At 43.7% G+C, this 17,628-nt stretch overlaps 2 protein-coding genes across 5 annotated transcripts; both read right to left on the bottom strand.

The window, feature by feature from the left end:
- Positions 1-3,148: 3,148 nt before the first annotated feature.
- On the bottom strand, positions 3,149-16,544 carry LOC120790138 (cytochrome P450 2F2-like). Of its 4 annotated transcripts, none has more exons than XM_040127464.1 (12): positions 16,522-16,544; positions 9,597-9,698; positions 6,306-6,465; positions 6,058-6,210; positions 5,769-5,929; positions 5,246-5,314; positions 4,976-5,080; positions 4,750-4,888; positions 4,502-4,587; positions 4,066-4,167; positions 3,804-3,945; positions 3,149-3,716 (listed from the first exon to the last, which is right to left on the bottom strand). In XM_040127464.1, exons 2-12 carry the CDS (start codon positions 9,612-9,614, stop codon positions 3,529-3,531), a joined length of 1,323 nt encoding a protein of 440 aa, XP_039983398.1. In that variant the 5' UTR covers positions 9,615-9,698; positions 16,522-16,544; the 3' UTR covers positions 3,149-3,528. The 4 variants fall into 4 exon arrangements, with proteins under 4 accessions (XP_039983398.1, XP_039983396.1, XP_039983397.1 ...); XM_040127462.1 differs by lacking the exon at positions 16,522-16,544 and adding an exon at positions 16,427-16,492; XM_040127463.1 differs by lacking the exon at positions 16,522-16,544 and adding an exon at positions 15,578-15,614.
- LOC120790139 (gap junction delta-4 protein) lies at positions 12,375-14,077 on the bottom strand. The gene is made up of 2 exons (XM_040127465.1): positions 14,014-14,077; positions 12,375-13,744 (listed from the first exon to the last, which is right to left on the bottom strand). The coding sequence occupies exons 1-2, from the start codon at positions 14,075-14,077 to the stop codon at positions 12,555-12,557; spliced, it is 1,254 nt and encodes a 417-aa protein (XP_039983399.1). The 3' UTR covers positions 12,375-12,554.
- Positions 16,545-17,628: the final 1,084 nt, after the last annotated feature.

Below are 17,628 nucleotides of genomic sequence, written 5' to 3' on the forward strand. Positions count from 1 at the left end.
GCCAAAAACAAAAAACATCAAGGATAAGCAATTCTGTGGACAAAAAAATGCCTTGTTGATGAGAGAGGTCAGAGGAGAATGGCCAGACTGGTTGGAGCTGACAGAGGCTACAGTAACTGAGATAACCACTCTTTACAACTATGGTGAGCAGAAAAGCATCTCAGAATGCACAACACGTCCAACCTTGAGGTGAATGGTCTACAACAGCAGAAAACCACATCGGGTTCCAGTCCTGTCAGCCAAGAACAGAAATCTGACGCTGCAGTGGGCACATTCTCATCAAAACTGGACAGCCGAAGACTGGAAAAACGTAGCCTGGTCTGATGGATCTGGGTTTCTGCTGAGGCAGCAGATGGTTGGGTCACAATCTGGCATCAACAGCATGAATCCATGGACCCAACCTGCCTCGGGTCAACAGTCCAGGCTGGCGGTGGTGGTGTAACAGTGAGGAGAATGTTTTCTTGGCTCCACTTTGGGCCCCTTAATAACAGTCAGTCATGGTTTGAACGCCACAGCCGGTCTGAGGATTGTTGCTGAACATGTGCCTCACTTCATGGCCACAGTTCACCATCTTCTAATGGCTATGTCCAGCAGGATAATGCTCCGTGTCACAAATCAAGAGTCGTCTCCAAATGGTTTCATGAACATGACCGTGAGTTCAGTGGACTTCAGTGGCTCCCCCCAGACACCAGAACCGGATCCGGTAGAACAGGAAATTGGCAGCATGAATGTGCAGCTGACAAATCTGCAGAAATTATGTGATGCAGTCACGTTAACATGGACCAGAACCTAAAAGGAAAGTTCCCAAAATCTTGTGGAATCAAGGCCACGAAGAACTGAGGCTGTTTTGAGGGCACAGGGAGACCCTGCGCGGTATTAGTATGGGGTTCCTACTAAAATGCTTGGTGAGTGTATATCCCAATTGAAATGATCAATGTAATTTTAACAAAATTACAAATAAAAACGCTTGAAAGTATACTGAAAGTCACATGATGTGGTATTAGGACATTTTTTTGTATTACTATGCTGTAAAATAAGTTCCGAGTGTCGCACCACGCCTGAATTCAACCACAGGCCAAGTTCAGCGACCCCCCCCTCCCTGGACGAGGTCAGAGGCCTAAACAGAGCATACGCCTGCATCACGTGCGTTATATAAGTTCAGAAGGGTTGAACAATGTTTTAAGGTCAACATTGAGACAAAGTTACATGTACAAGATGTCAAAATTAGTTTATCACGATGCGTGATAATCTAAATTACAGAAATAGAAAATGACCCACGAGTATAAAAAACCATTCACCTACAGTGACAAGAAAAAGGAAGTGAACCCTTTGGAATTACCTGCATTTATGTATAAAATTGTCTTAAAATATGGTCAGATCTTCATCTAGGTTACAACAATGAAAAAACACAATCATTTATAACTAACGACACACAATAGCACGCTAACATCCTTGTTCGTTGTGTATGCATCATTCAAACATTCACAGTGTGGGCTGGAAAAAAGCATGTGAAGCCCTCGGCTAACAACATCAACAAAAGCTAAATGGAGTCAGGAGACATCAGACCTGGAGTCCAGTCGGTGAAACCAGATTGGAAGTGTGGGTTAGAGCTGCTTTGACTTATAAGATCACTCACGAAAACATCCTGAGTTTGCTGTTCACACGAAGCATCTGCCCACGTGAACTATGTTCCACAGATCTCGGAGGACTTAGACTCAAAAATGGTTGATTTGCATAAAGTCGGAAAGGGTTACAGAGTCCTCTCAAGGAGTTTAGATATTCAGTCCACAGTCAGACAAACTCTCTATAGACGGAGACGAGTTAGCTCTGTGGCTACTCTCACTAGAAGTGGGCGCCCAGCTAAGATGACTGCAGAGGCACAACACAGAATGATCAGTTATGTAAAAAGAGAATCCCAGAGCAATAGCAAGAGAATTAAAGGAATCCTTGGGGCTAGGCTACATCTCTGTTTATTAGTCTACTATATGCAAATCATGGTGCATGGTGTCCATGGCAGGACACCACGGAGGAAGCCGTTGCTCTCCAAAAAAAACCCATCACTGCACGCCTGTTGCTCGACCCTCCACTGTGCCACTGGGAAAATGGTTTGTAGACTGATGAACCTACAGGTGAATTGTTTGGGCAGAACACGCAGCATTATGTGTTGTGCAAAGAGTGCACCGCATACCAACATGAAAACATCATCCCAGCGGTGAAGGACGGTGGAGGAGGCATCGTGACTTGCTCTGCGGCTTCTTGGCCTGGAACGCTCACCATCATCCAGGGGGGGATGAATTCCCAGATTTATCAGGGTATCTTACAGCACAATGTCAGGGTGGTAGAAGTTGAGTGATGGAGCAGGACAATGACCCTGGACATCAAAGTGAATCTACTACAGACTGACTTGAAACTTAAGAAAGTCCACCTTCTGGAGTGGTCCAGTCAGAGCCCAGACCTTAACCCAACGGAGGTGCTGAGGAATGAGCTCAAGAGGATGTGAGAATACGTCTGAGCTGAAGCAGTTTCATGAGGAAGAATGGTCCAAAATTCCTTCTGAACTTTGCGCAGGTCTGATCTTCAGCTACCAGAAGTGTTCGAGGTTGTTGCCGGCCAGGAAAGTTGGACCAGTTATTAAATCCGAGGGTTCACTTTTTCCACCAGCCCCGTGAAATGTTTAGTGGGTGTCTTCAGTAAAGATGTGAAAGATTAGAATAGTTTGTGTGCTATTAGCTTAAGCACATTAGATGAAAATCAGATCACATTTTAAGACCAATTAATGCAGAAACCAGGTCATTCCAACGGGTTCACTTACTCTTTCTTGCCACTGTAACTATATATATTTATACTTTTTCCACTTGAAGCTGTGCCATACCACAGTTTTTCATGTTCAAAAATGTGACTTTATTAAATGCAATGCCAAATTTTATCCACTTGGGGGAGCCATTACCTGGATGTTGTGTGTGTCCCCCCCCCCCCCAGATTTAAGTGGACAACAAGACAGTAAAGTTACACTGGCAAGATCACTCTTTAATTTTGTCATTAAAATAAAATAATGCCACAATTTAGTACCAATGAAGACCAGGAGCGATTCAGAGGAGAGGAATCATTTATGTATCACTGAGAACCTTCAATTAACTCACAGCATGTTTGAAGTGCCACTTCTTCATTTTTCAGAGATTTTTACGCTTATCGAATATTCTTAGTCTGCTTGTAATCCATACACACTATGTTAAAACAATATTGGATCCTCACTCACCTGTACAATGTGCGGTCAACGTGAAGTTTTGTCTCTCTAAAATGGTGTTTTAGAGAAGGTTGCAAAATTCCAAATCAGTTATTCATAATTTCACACTCTGCAAACACACACACACACACACACAGAATTGCAGAGTGGATTATACAGTATATTAACAAGTAAAGGGTAGAAAAAATAAGTCCTCTGTTGTCTCCATTGCATTAGATGTGTTACTGGGACGTACTGTCCACTTGTGTCCATTTGGATTAACCTTTATTGCTTCTGCAGACAGTCTATCGTGGGACCCTGAGTTGAACCTTCATGCAGTAAGGTTTGGGAGACAAAGTGACCCCATAAACTGGCGAGTAGTCCGGCTGTCCTGCATCCTCGGGCCAGATGAACTTGAATCTCCTCAGCAGAGTCACCATGATGAGGAAGAGCTCCATACGAGCCAGACCCTCCCCGAGACACATACGAGGACCTGAGACATCATTTTTCAATCTGTAAGTCATGTACAGTTCTTAACATGGAAGACAGAACACAGACACTGGGGTTCAGGCTCTCATACCTGCAGAGAAAGGCATGAAGGCTTCAGGTTTAACAAACTCTCCCCGGTCATTCAGGAAGTTTTCGGGGTTGAATTCATGAGGGAATTTCCACTGTCGCTCCTCATTCAGCACTGAGTTCAGATTTTGGATGATCAATGTACCCTGTGGGAAAAAAATAGTAAGGCCACAGAGGGAGAAAGACAGAGCTGAACTTCTTTAGATTTTTTTTTATCTGTCCAACAAAACTCTATGCGGCATCAACTGATTTTAGGTGCTTCTTACCTTGGGCAGGGAAAACCCCATGAGTTCTGTGCTTTTTGTTGTGCAGTGGAAGACACTAAGAGGGACGGTGTTGGCTATCCTCTGGACTTCATGGATCACAGCCTGGATTCATAAAGATTAGACGACATGTTCTTGTGCTTTATCACACTGGGAAGATGTAATAATTCAGCCTCTGCAGGAGCCAAACCACAAAGAGCAGACCACTAAACTTGTCGTATGGGAATCAGCGTCCCCTGTGTCTCTTATAAAAGTAAGTACAAACCTGGGTTAAAAATAAGTACTTCTCAGTTGAAAGGCATCAGCAGTAAAAGAACATCTACTCTATCTGTCACAGAATTTGGGTTATTTGTGATATAAATGATGCTATTTTGACCTATGTCTGCACATGAAAAATATCAGGACAAAACTATTTAGAGAAATCGGTCTAATAATGTACCTGCATGTAAGGCATGTTGTGTCTGTCGTCATAAGTGACGTGATCCTTATTTTCCAACGTCTGGTCTATCTCCTGCTGACACCTCTCTGATAGAGACAAAGATATGATATGATATATGATATATAAAGATATGTTGAACAGCCCGTCGAAATGTCACACAATTACTAGAACAACATGCCACAGCTAACGTGAAAGAGGCCAGAATGATGGAGTCACAGACCGAAAGAGTAGCGGTCTAGCAGGCGTACCCTGTATGTGAGGGTAGGTCATGAGGTAGAGGAAGCCAGTGAGCAGGGTGTTGGATGTAGTGTCGGTCCCAGCAAAGTGAAGATCCAGAACAAGCATGACGAGTCGATCCTCACAAAAAGAAGAGCCCTCGTTGCCTCTCTGGAAAGAAAAGAGGGTTTTTTTTCCAGTGTCTGATTCTTTCTGTCTTTCTCTGTCATATAAATACTTTATTTGCACGACACACACCTTATCCAGTTCATCCAGATAGCAGTCAAGAAAGTCTCGTGGTTGCCCAGGGACTCTGGTCTCTTTGTGCTCAGTAATCCGACGAGTTGCAAGTTTCTTGCACGTCTGAGAAATGAGAAATGGTTTTGTTTTTTTGTTTTTTTCCCCTCTTTTCATCGACCCAAAAGGAGGGAAAGCCCCTTCGTACAGCATTTTAACATTTCTGACTTTGGTGAGTCCAGGTGGAATCAGAAAAAAACAGCATAGGACATTAATGATAAGGGAACTAACCTCAATGTTCCTGAAGGCCTTCATGAATGGCAGCGGTAGGTTACGAATCACGGGAACGAAGTCGTACAGCTGTAAAAAGCGAGAATTTATCTAAAACCTGTCATGTATATTTGAGTGCCCTTGATATAAAAAAGTCTCTGAAACCCTGTTCGCCCCTAGCTCGCCAACATTTCAACTGGCCTGCTAATGCTGTATATAAAAGCTGTTTGCTTATGCTGTTAATTAAAAACTGCTACAAATTAAAATGGGAATCCAATTCCAAAAGGACAGCATTTGATGTATCAGTGTTGGTGCGTTCTACAGAAGCTCAACAGTTTTTTCCAGCTCTCTTTCTGCATAGCTCTGTCATAAATATCCATTTTTGTTGTCGTTGTTTTTAACTTCTTTCCATCACCTGGAGCGGGACGAGCATCGGAGCTTTACGCACTTTAAATAACCACCGTGTCAGTTACTTAACGTGGATCTCGCTACCACTCTCGGTAGCAAAATGTCGGATGTTTCTGAGCTAAATGCGGTGACTCACCATAGCCCAGGGCCCATTAGCTATCTTGGAGTTTTCTTTAAAGCACTGAACAACCACTTTGATGAAGTCATCATCGTAGTCGTAACGCATGCCGAACAGAAGCTGGCAGATGATGTTGGAGGCTGCGTTGTGAAACATCACTCGAGGACTCAAGTTTGTACCTGTGACAGATGTGACGATGACACAGTCCAACACGAAGGGGTCAATTCATGTTGCTGTAACGGAACGCTACGTAATAAATGATGTGCTAGCACTGCCTACTGTATGGGTGCGCCCACAGGTGGCATACCAATGCTCTTCTCCAGTGATTCCACTGTGAACCGTAACTCTCCCAGAATCCTCTGCTCCATGGACTGCTTCCCCAGACCAAAATTCCTCAGGGTCATCAGAGCGAAGCGGCGATGCTCCTTCCAACTAGGGCCGTAGTCTGCTAGAACCATTCCTATAACAGGCATGGACACGGGCGCATGATGCTTAGGCTGAGTATCTTACCTGATCTTCCATACTCTGCCCCATGACACCTCATCTCTGTCTTACCGTTCTGGGTGAGGTCACTGACAAAAATGTCTTGGGGTCGTCCAGCAAAATCCGCAGCCTTAGTCATCATAGCCTCCTTCATGGCCTGCACCCCATTAATGACTACAGCTGGTTTGGGACCAATGAACAGGCTGTAGACGTTTCCGTAGCGTTTCCTCAGCTAGGAAAGAGCCAGTAAGAATCCCTTAAGATGAACATGAATCATTGCCAAATGCTGCACGCAATAAATCTGCTTTCGATTCACAACCAAGACGACGATTTATTTTCAAAAACCAGCTACAGAGAATATTGACTTTTCTAACCTATTAATATCCTGTCATCATCAGATTTAGTTAATCCATTCAATCATCTGTATAAAGAGTCACATCAAAACGTTGGCAAAGTAGTGCAAATCTTGCTCTTGGAAAAGGTTTTTCCCAATAACCAGTGGCCTTTACACATGTTTTTATCTTAATAATAATTATTAAAAACTTATAAATAAACATATAATGCAACTAAAAGTGTTTTACAGTATGGCATGAAAAAACAAAACAAACAAAACACAATAGAAAAAAACAAATAAATAAATAAAGTTCATAGAAATAGAATAAAAGAGCCAAGAAAGAAAAGACAGAGAATATAACAATAGAAAAAAATAAGTAGGTTTTTAAGTCGGTTTTTAAAAATGTGAACAGAGCTTGCATGTCTAATGTAAGAGGGCAGGGTGTTCCACAGCCTTGGAACGTAGTAGCTAAAAGTAGGGCCACTTTAACAACAGTTCAAATACCAGCACCAGAGGACCTAAGGGCTCTCATTGGTTGATAAGGAAGTAAAAGGTCGGAAATGTAAGAAGGTGCCATATCATTAAAAGCTTTTGTATGTGAGTTAAAGGATCTCAAAATCAATTCTAAAAGCAATGGGGAGCCAGTGCAGGGTAGCTAAAGGGGTAGGAGTAATGGGCTCTCTTTTCCTCGTTTCCTAGTTTCCTAGTTTTCTGTACTAGCTTAGATTTTCCTATCAACTTTTTTGGCTTTACAATAGTCCAACCTGCTGGTAAAGAAAGCGTGAATCAATTACTCGGCACCCTGCCTTGTTAAAAATGGCCTCACTTTAACATTTCTCATGTTTGAAGATTGCTGTCGTCGTCACTCGGCTAATATGGGCTTCAAAGTGTAAATCAGAGTCCGAAACGACGCAAAGACTTTTTACTTCTGATTTGGTCTGGTGGGCCAGGTTCCCAAGCTTATCAAAGTGTCTCTCTCTCGTATTTAGGTCCTAACAGCGGTATCTCTGTTTTATCTCCGTTAAGTTTTAAAAGATTGTCACTCATCCATCATTTTTATTGAGGCTAAACAGACGGTCAGAGAAAACAGGCTATTTGGGTCAGCTGGCTCAACAGAAATGTATAATTGGGTACCGTCTGCGTAGCTAAGGAAATTTACACTGAACACGTTGATGATGTGACCTAATGAAAGCATACATAAGGAAAATAGCAGAGGACCAAGACAGCTTCCTTGTGGAATACCAAAGGCAAGTCATGCTTCACAGATACATGATCAGCCAGACTAACAGAATTTTTTACCAGTTGTTTAGGATGGAAACCAGTTAAAAGAGCTATCTGAGAGACTGACCCATCGTTCAAGAAGATGGATTACAATAGCGTGGTTGATGGTGTCAAATGCTGAGCTGTAATCTAAAAGGATGAGGAATGACACTCGATTCAAGTCGGTGGCACATCTGAGAACATTTGCTGTACCGAGGCTGGATCTAAAACCAGATTGGAACTTTTCCAAAAAGTTTTCTCATTGAGAAAGGTGTTAAGTTGATTAGAAAACTGCTTTCACAAGAACTTTGCTCATAAAGGATAGGTTGGATATAGGCCTGTGATTACTAAGGATGTTTTCATCTATAGAGACAAACTGTCATATACATTCTTGAGGAGGTTGCTAGGGATTTGATCAAGAGCACAAGAGCACAAGCACATGTTTGAGCTTGGTATGCGAGATACTGGTAAAACATTTACAAGTTGGAGGGCCGCTACGGGGCGTGTCACCAAGCTTATTAGCTGTTCTACTAGGGCCTCTGTTCGGAGTGAAAGGGAACTTTATTAAACAGCCCGTCAGTGGTTTGGGATTAGGACTCTAGAGTTTCAGCTATTCTACGTGATGATGTTAGAAAAATGTATCTGTCAATCAGCGCAAACATTTTTATGACACTTGGCAATTTCTTCTTTCAGAATGCTAGGATTTTAGGGTGCTAGGGTTTTCCTCCATGTTCTGTTTTCCCACAAGACTGCGTGAATGCACGGATGACTTAGTTCATCCTTTGTTGTTTTTTTAGCTTTAATAGGAGCTATTTTATTGATTGTGTCAGCCAATGCACTGTTGAAGGCATCCGCTCTATCATCTGCAGGATAATCGAAGATCTTTTGATCGAAGGAATTCGTGAGCGCGGCAAATATTAATTCTGCAGTAGTATCTATGGTTTCTAGATACACAGTAAAGACCACACTCATTGAAATCATACACCACTAGATCTGTGATTCCTCTGGAAATTACTGGATCGAGAGTATTACTGCGGTTATGGGTGGGGCCAGTAACAGGCTGAGTAAGTTTCAGTATGGCCAAGATATATAGGAATTTTCTGGCTTTAAGTTCAGGTACAGTATTTATGTGCATATCAATGTCAGCATTCACAACTGTTCTGTCATAAATAGCTATAATTAGTGGCATAAAACCTGTCCATAGCTCAGGAGGGCAGTATACTGTGAGTAGGAGTACCACTGGCTCAGCCTTTAAAGAAAATGCAATGTACTCAAATGTGGAGAACTTGCCGAGGCCTACGCTAGCGCAACTGGATTTGTTTGAGAAAATAGTGAAAGGTGAAAGAAACTGTAGTTGGGTGGGCGAGTTTCAACAGCGACGGCAGCTCGGCCAGAGCTGAGCCATGTCTCTACAAGAAATATTCAGCCTAATTGCTTATCACAGATCAAATCATTGATTGTAAAGGACTTTGTAGTGAGGGATCCTACATTAAGTAAAGCCATGTCATTTAGAGATAGAACTGGCTGTAGTTGAATTTGGCAGCATTATTCTGTCTGCGAGGAGACGGTCTGCCTCAGCAATGCATAATCTGCACTATTTAGTTTGTTAACACAACATTCTGGAAGCCACTGCAAAGGAGCTGCTCAGTTACCAAAAGTGCAATACTTTGTGCGTACTGGACAAATCCCAGGTATGAATGTGTGTGGCCGATGTTCAGTAGCGTAACACTGAAGGCAATGTACGAGTCCCATGTCAGTGTTTTTCTTACCCTCTCAAAGTCTGTCATGGGGTTGTCTAGGCTGAGGTTCAACAAGTTCCCCAGCACTGGCAGTGGAAGCGGTCCTGGTGGAAAGTTCCTGGGTCTCTGACGCTTCAGACGCAGAATGAGGACAACAACGCAGATCCACAGAAGGATGAAAGAAACAAACATGGTGGAATGGATTGCACAGATTTCAAGAGGCTCGGAGTTTAACTGGCTTTAAAGGTGTAGCTCAGCTTTTGGCCCTGCCTCCTCTGGCTGTGTAAATGTATACGAGCGGGTTCAGACACGTGGGCAAACAAAGCAGAGGGAGTCCTGACAGGTTTTTCTTTTTTTTTTTAAATCATCAGGCAGCATGATCAGCAGCATGGGACGCACCTGTGACAGTATGCATGTGATATTTCTCTGCATTCCATTTTAACTTCAAATGCTCAAAGATGCTCACAGACATACATCACATAGTCAAAGATTGGGGTTTTTAGAATTGTAAATATTGACAGTGACTAACATGAGACAGGACAACCGGGGCTCAATTTTGCCCCAGGGTCCTTCATCAGGTTAATCCAGCCCTGCCTGCCGGTCTGATCCTTATGTCTGCATTTTAACGAGGAGCTTTAAGCAACCCAGAGACTCTCACGTGCCAAAGAAATGACATATTTACTGCTGTGGCAAAAAGGTTCATGTTAATCCGGATGGCTTGAAATGAACAAAAGGAAACGACTGATGCTCAGTACAGCCGGTAGAGGGACACTGGCACATCTTGCTGTCAGCTGAAGCTTCTTCAGTAATAAAAAAAAGAAATTCTACAGCTCAGGAAATTCAGGAAAAATTGTTGTTAGGTGTCTTTAACACAACTTTTCTCTAATTTTTCTGTAATAAAATTTTACTTAAAAACGTGTCACAACCACAAAGTTTTCTGAAGATACAAATATGCACATCAAAGTCAGTCATCACAATACCAGAGCCACCGATCTCTGGATGCAACACATGGCAGCATTTCACATTTTGCGCCACTGGAGGGCAGCATGATTTCAAACTGCAGCACTGATGAAGGGAACAAAGCACAACGGACTGGACCAAACAAGAATAGTCAGAATAGAGTGCTTTGAAAAAATGAACATCATCCTCAGTGTCACAATAACACTGATGAACAGCCATAGTCGGCACACACAAAAACATCCCTTCACGTTTGAGAGTCAGAGTGAAACACACAGAAACAAAAGAGATCCAACAAAAACTATCATAGAAGTTTCACTTTTGAGGAAACTAACTTTTGTAGTGTTTGAGACCGCAGAATTCACTTGATATGAAAGATAAGAACATTTTTAGGAATATGACTTGATGTAACAAAGTTAGGCACCTGTTGTAATCAAATTTGTATGTAAAAGTAGTAGTGTTATAATGGCAAGTGAGCACAACACTGTTTATGCAGTATTTTCAATTATTACAGCAAAATAGCACTTAATGAAAGACGTCATCTGAGAAGTCATGGGTCTTCGTCATTTCTCCATATGGTTTTAGGTTAACAATCACCAGAATGTTTGACAATCTACTTGGACAATAGAGTAAAGAATACCAATAATCAACAAGTGTAAGTGAGTCCAGCTCTGAGTCCAGAAGTTAGAGTTGTATGTCATCTCTTCCCCATGTGATGCTTTTACACTGACTACTGGGTGTATGAAGAAGGTGTGGCACAGTCAGACCCGCTGTGGTCTGACGAAAACCCCTGCGGTCATCCTAATGACAGTCGGGGCGCGGCACTCTGTAGATAGCTGAGATATGAGGCCGGGAGCTCTTTTTTTTTTTCTCCGCTTCAAAGAGCCCGTAAGAGGAGGATGATCAAAAGCTATCCGTTTACACAAAGACTGGCCCCTCAGGTATAGAGCAGCAGTCAAACGGCGATGCCGCTGATAGTCCAGGGATGTGCAGAAACTAGGCAGCAAAGGAAGACGTCCACGACTGGCGTGTCACCCTGGGACGCGGGTGCCTGACCCAAATTAGCAATTGAGCTTTGATCAAGGTGAAACCAAAGCCACAGCTAGCAGGGCGCAGATATCCTGAAGGGCAACAGACAACGCTGCTCCTTCGCAGAGCTCCGCTGTGCTCTATTTCTAGTGTCAGTGTATGTAAAGGCTTGTTTTCCTCCTAAGCTCCACGAGGCCCTGAAATAGAGTGACAAGCTGTCTCCATAAATATAGAGCCCCTATGGGGGAACATAATTGCTTTGTGAGCCTATGTCGGCTTTAGGGGACTTCCTAGCGTCCTTCACGTCTGACAGAGGAATCCTATTCTTTTCTATGAGCTCAGTAACAGCCCCTTAGCAAGATTATTGTCTCTCGTTTCAACGTGACCTTCTTATTCCAAGAGGCTACCTGCATCCACTTTGACACCGACACCCACACACGGAGAAGGTCTGTGGTTGTACCATATACAATGACTGTGGCAGGGGGTAGGTGTTTGTGTGTTTGGGACAGGTCAAGGCCTGCCTTTGTTTATGTACAGTCTGTCATTGGAGGTGGGGTAAAGGCAACAAGCCAAGAAACAGGTGGGCTGCACTCTTTTAGATTTTCTCAAGGTTGAGATTTGCTCAAGGACGCTTAAGCCTAGAGTGTCCTGTCATTCCTGCCCTTTTTTGTCAAGAGAGTTTGAATTAAGGACTCGAATTCTTGTCACGTTGCATCACTGGCCTTCGGAAAGCACGCTCCTCAGAGGCAATGTGATCTGAAGGCATGACAGAAATCACAGCAAATATGACTATACACCGTGCATCTCAGGAGTTTGGTTTTGATTCTCCTCTAGTGACAGAGCAGTCTGTGTTGTAAAATGAGGTAGAGAGTGTGACAGGATGTCGGCTCCAACAGTTGCTGCTACTGTGTAAACCTTGGGGTATCTCAGTCTGTTTCTCAAATTGCTCTCACACCTATTTGCCTCATTCTTATGTTCCAATATAACCTGGAAATAAAGCAGTCAAACCCACTCTGATCTTTTCTCCTGTCCATCGTCACTGGCCTGTAGCTTTACGCCGCTGCCCAGCTCCACCAGCGCGTACTGACCCACCCTTCTGGTACAGACTGTTGTTAATGTGGAAACATCCCCGATGGGCCCTGCTGACCCCCCAGAGGGCAACCCAAGGTCTCGTCTGGGCGGAGGTGGCGGTTTCAGTCGATTGCGTTTGCTAACACGAATGGATCGGGGTGTCCCCATTGGCTCTGGGGGACAGAGAGCCATCTCGCTGCCATTCCTTTCCGGAGCCTCCTCTTGGGAAACAGAATAGCCGTTGTTCCCGTTGGTGTTGCGACCTGGAGGTCCTGGAGAGCAAGGACGAGAGGAGCGCTCCAGGCAAGCTGGTTGCTGACCTAAAGCAAGCACCCCCTCTCCACAAGAGCCTTTGCTGCCGCGCCTCTTCCGGAAACTCCATTGTCCAGCTTCTCTCTCTAAATCCTGCTGAGCCAGGGAGGTGTTCAGGTCCATTCCCCTGGACGGTCCACCAGCTGAAAGGAAACATTGCTCTTCCTCACATATCTTCTCCACCACCATCTTCCTCTTGCTCCTCTGCCTCACCAAGCGCTTTATGGCGCAGATGAAATCCAACACATTTAGGAAAAGGGAGAGAGCAGCCACACCAAGCATGAAATTGAGCATCACAGTCTTCTCAGTGGGCCTGGAGATGTAGCAGTCCACCTGAGTTGTGCACGGTGGATGCTGGCACAGGAATCTCCTGGGGATGTAGAAACCAAACACATAGTAGTGAGCTGCTCCAAACCCTGCCTCCAGCAAAGTTCTGAACATCAGATGTAGGATGTACGCTCCAGTGAAGCACGAGGCCCAACCTCGCTCAGCTACCAGAGGCATCTCGTTTACGGACGTCTTGCTGAATGGCTCTTGACGGCTCTTGAACAGGTCTATGGTGACGCAATTTGACACCTTGTGGACCACGTAGATGACAAAGATGATGTAGGGGAGACACAAGGTGATGAGTTGCACCAGCCAGAAGCGGAAGAGCGAGATGGGAGAAAACAAATCATAGCACACATTGGCACAACCGGGCTGAATGGTGTTGCACACGAATCGCTCCTGCTCGTCCTGGTAGAGGGGGTAACCAGCAAAGAGGAGCATCAGGATGCGGAGGAAGATCATCACGATGAACCACACCTTCCCTAAAGGTAATGCACGTTAGAAGTTGAAATTGTGCTGATTTGACATTGACTCTGGAATGGAAGTTTGTTGATGGGGCAGAATTTGCGGATTTTATGATAAACTCAAGGCCCTAGAAATCAGCAAAAATCGACTGAGATTTCACTTGAGGTTTATACAGCCACAGAAAAGCTTAAGTATTTCAGAGCACATGAACATAAAACCAGAGGGGTTTTTTTTTTGTCAAAATAAGTCAGAAACCAGCTATTATCTGACAGCGAAGTCAACTCACCCATCAAAGTGATGCTGTGATTGACAGAGATGAAGATGACCTCGGAGGCACTTGGTCCTGCCATGCTTGTTGTACTCAAGGCCCTCTAAAATCTTCCGGTCCTCCAGTTCCAGGCCACAGGGTAAACACCTGAATCCCTCTCCAGCTACTTTTCTACTCCTCTTTCCCCATCTTCTACCCTTTATACCCAGGGGCACAGTGGTTTCCAGTAACACAATCCAGTGGCAGTCTGACACTCTGATTCTCTCCTAGACGGAGTATGTCCCATGTCCTGCTCGGAAAATCCAATCTGATCCAGTCGAGTCTCCGACAGGCTGAAGTAAGCCATGTAAATACCCCCGTCTTACCTCTTCCTCTGTCCCCTGCAGACAACTGTCTGTTCTCAGACAACGGAAGATGGGAGCGAGCCCCATTGTGGGTCTATTCTTAACACACTTCTAAAAGCACGTTCCCGTCCTGGCATAGCAGAGATATTTTGGTTCTGCTGGTCGTCCTTAGAGGAGAGGAACGAGCCTCCTGACTTACTCACTCTAAACGGCTGTATTAAGTTCTCAAGCACAATGGCAAGCATGTTCATACTGGCCACTCCGTAAAAAATACAAGCCTTTGCTGTGCATCTTTCAGTGTTCAATCAAGATAACATGTAGATAGGCGGACCGTGAATACCTGAATAATGAAATGCGAGTAGACTGTGAACTGTATTTTCCCACAGCTGCTGCCAGTTTATGACTGGTAGGTACCTACCGTACAGTCATTTAATATGGGTATGAAATAAATCTATGTTTAATAATTCATCTGAATTACAAAAGATGTTCTAATTATTTTTTTTTTTTAAATTAACAGTGGTCAGTTTTTTTTAATCAAATGAGGTTAATTGTAAACTTAAAATGAGGTTCTGTTTTGTGCTTCATCATAGTGCAGATCTTACTCATAGCGTAATTTTACTTGGAACAAATCAGATACTTTCCCACATGCTGCCTGCTCCCTCTCTCCTCTGGACAAGGTCCCGGGTGGGACACATGGCTAAAGACAGTTGGCTTGGCTTGTAATCACTACAGATCAGGTATCATTAGCACTTCCATACCGGCTCATAGGAACAATCAAACAGGAACTTTTTTGGATGGTTTTGAATGGATGGCGAGGCTAAGATTGGGAACGCAATTGATTCTGTTTAAAATTCGTAAAATGGTGTGCGACACTGAGCTTTTGACTCTGAGGGAGAAGTATTTACACCTGCAATTCATTTAAACGGGCTTATGTAGTTCTGACAGTTCTGTAGTTTTATTAACAAAAGTTGCAGTATGACGGGCAAGGGGCAAAAAAAAAAAAGCCTGAGAAGGTCCGGCAGATTCCACTTTAAGTCAAAGCTGAGCCTAAGTCCAAATGTGAGACCGACAGCCTCCAAGCAAAGTGCCAACCTTCCACCCACTGCAGAGCAGTGACCAGCAGTGTTACCTTCTCAGCCTTACTTCAACCGGAACGTACCATGTGCTGAGTTAAGCATGGGGGGAGCTAAACAGGTGCAGCCACTCCAAGAATACCCAATAACACTCATTTAACATACCTTGATAATATCAGCACGTAAGGTTGGTTATTAGTCGACACACACACACAGACACACACACACACACACACACACACACACACGAATATCATCTACTGCAGAACAGTTTTACGCTTCCCTCAGCTACTTGAGACTGTCTGGTTGATGCTCGCTTACAGGACACTGAGGCACACCTGTTCTCAGTTGCACTGACTGAGCATAGCTGCTGCAACAACACTCAAAAAGGTATATATTCATATTTATATTTATTTATTTGTTTATGATGTTGAAAACGCAACACAATTCTTATTCAGTATATTTTTACATCATAGTTACTGAATTCATTGTTTAGCAGTTAGCTATCAAAATCAAAATCAGAATTTGTTTCTCGATGTAAAATTAGATGCACATGTTTGTCCTCAGCCAACCATAGAAGTAGACCATGTGCCCCCAGTTGTGATTGGCCGGAGGTGTACTATATCGTTACGATGTTAAAAATCTAAAACATAAAAAGAATTTGCAACTCATCACGCCCTTTACCAATCTTTTTCTTTTGGGGTAATGCAGCCAATAATAACCACTGATCCGCGCTCCACACTGTAGAGAAATTGAGAGGGGAAGAACTCTTTGTCCTCATTTTCTGTCTCATCTGCTTCTGCTCATTTTTTTTTCCACAAAGGCAAATTGCGTCAAAGTTACGAGAATGTAATGATAGTTGCTATAAAGCCTCTGATCCTTATCTTATCAGGGAAGTATAGCTGCATTTCAGCTCGTGGATTACTGCGCACGAAATGGAGCATGCCTGACCTTCTTGGTTGTGTTCAAGCCCATGCCGGCAATTTTAAAACTTTCCTTAGGGAAGCTTTTCACCTTGCTGCCCTTCCTCCTCGCCTCCAGCGTCAGCAGTTAGTGCCATTTCCATGCATCCTAACTATCCTCTCATTTCAGACTCTGAGGTTCCCCACCTGCCCAGCTGCTGCCACTTGGTATGGCCGTCACCCTGCCGTCCACCTGATCCCACAGCTGTTCCCCCACTCCCCCATCAGCCGTGAAGAAATGAGCGTAATAATAAAATATGCGTCTGTCTTACATAAAAAGCTGATCCCTCGTGTCGATGCATAGGTGTGACACAGAGATCCCAACACAACTTAAAAAGGCTTTCATGAGCCAACACATGCAGAATGAGAAACTAACGATCCTCTTCACTATTTTTTCTCTACCAGGATCTTTCTTTATTTGCCACACTGTTCTTGATCTAATTCATCAACGGACAACCACAGAAATCCCCTTGAGAAACAAAATAAAACACCACCAGATTTATCGGATGTTTGTGAAGGATTTCTTTTTCCAACATCTGTGGAACGCTAATGCTACGGTCCCACGGGATCAGACATGGTTTCCTCATCTTCAAGCTGCCCTAATCAATATTTTCATATAAACACAAGGTCAAGTCTCTGTGTATAATATGGTAGGAGCCAATCATGATGACGAACCCCCACTTTCCAGACCGCATCTGGAACATTGCATAGAGAATGAGGCTGGACCTCCTTTAATTCTCTGAGAGGAAATTAACTGTCAACTGGACAAAATATGAGATTGTGAGATGTATGTGTTCATTAACCCAAGAGGTTGGGTTTCAAAGGTGAGTTTGTGTGTCTGCGTACGACATGTCTCTTCAGTTTTGCATGTTTCAAAGTAGTTGATTAGAGATGTTCGACAAGTGCTTTCGCTAAAGCTCACGGCACCTCTTCGTTGCATGAAACTGACTTGTATGGCAGTTAGCAGAGTGGCTGGGTGATTGAAATGCAAATCAGGGCCAAAATGGAGGATTAAATGTGTCCCTCAGCGACAATATGGCAGAGTGTAATCTCTGCATTACCGCTTGCTCGAAGCCATTTAAACGGTTCTCTCAGGGAGAACAAAACCTGCCGTATCACATCAGTTGCACAATACGGGACATGTCAAAATATTGTGTTAGCGATTGGACAGCACTTGGGAGAACACCATGAAATGATTTGAAGTCTCAGAGCTACGGAGGGCTACATTCACCTTCCAAAAGGTGAAGCGATCCT

Source organism: Xiphias gladius, chromosome 5, assembly GCF_016859285.1.
Source record: "Xiphias gladius isolate SHS-SW01 ecotype Sanya breed wild chromosome 5, ASM1685928v1, whole genome shotgun sequence".
In the NCBI taxonomy this organism is placed as follows: domain Eukaryota; kingdom Metazoa; phylum Chordata; class Actinopteri; order Istiophoriformes; family Xiphiidae; genus Xiphias; species Xiphias gladius.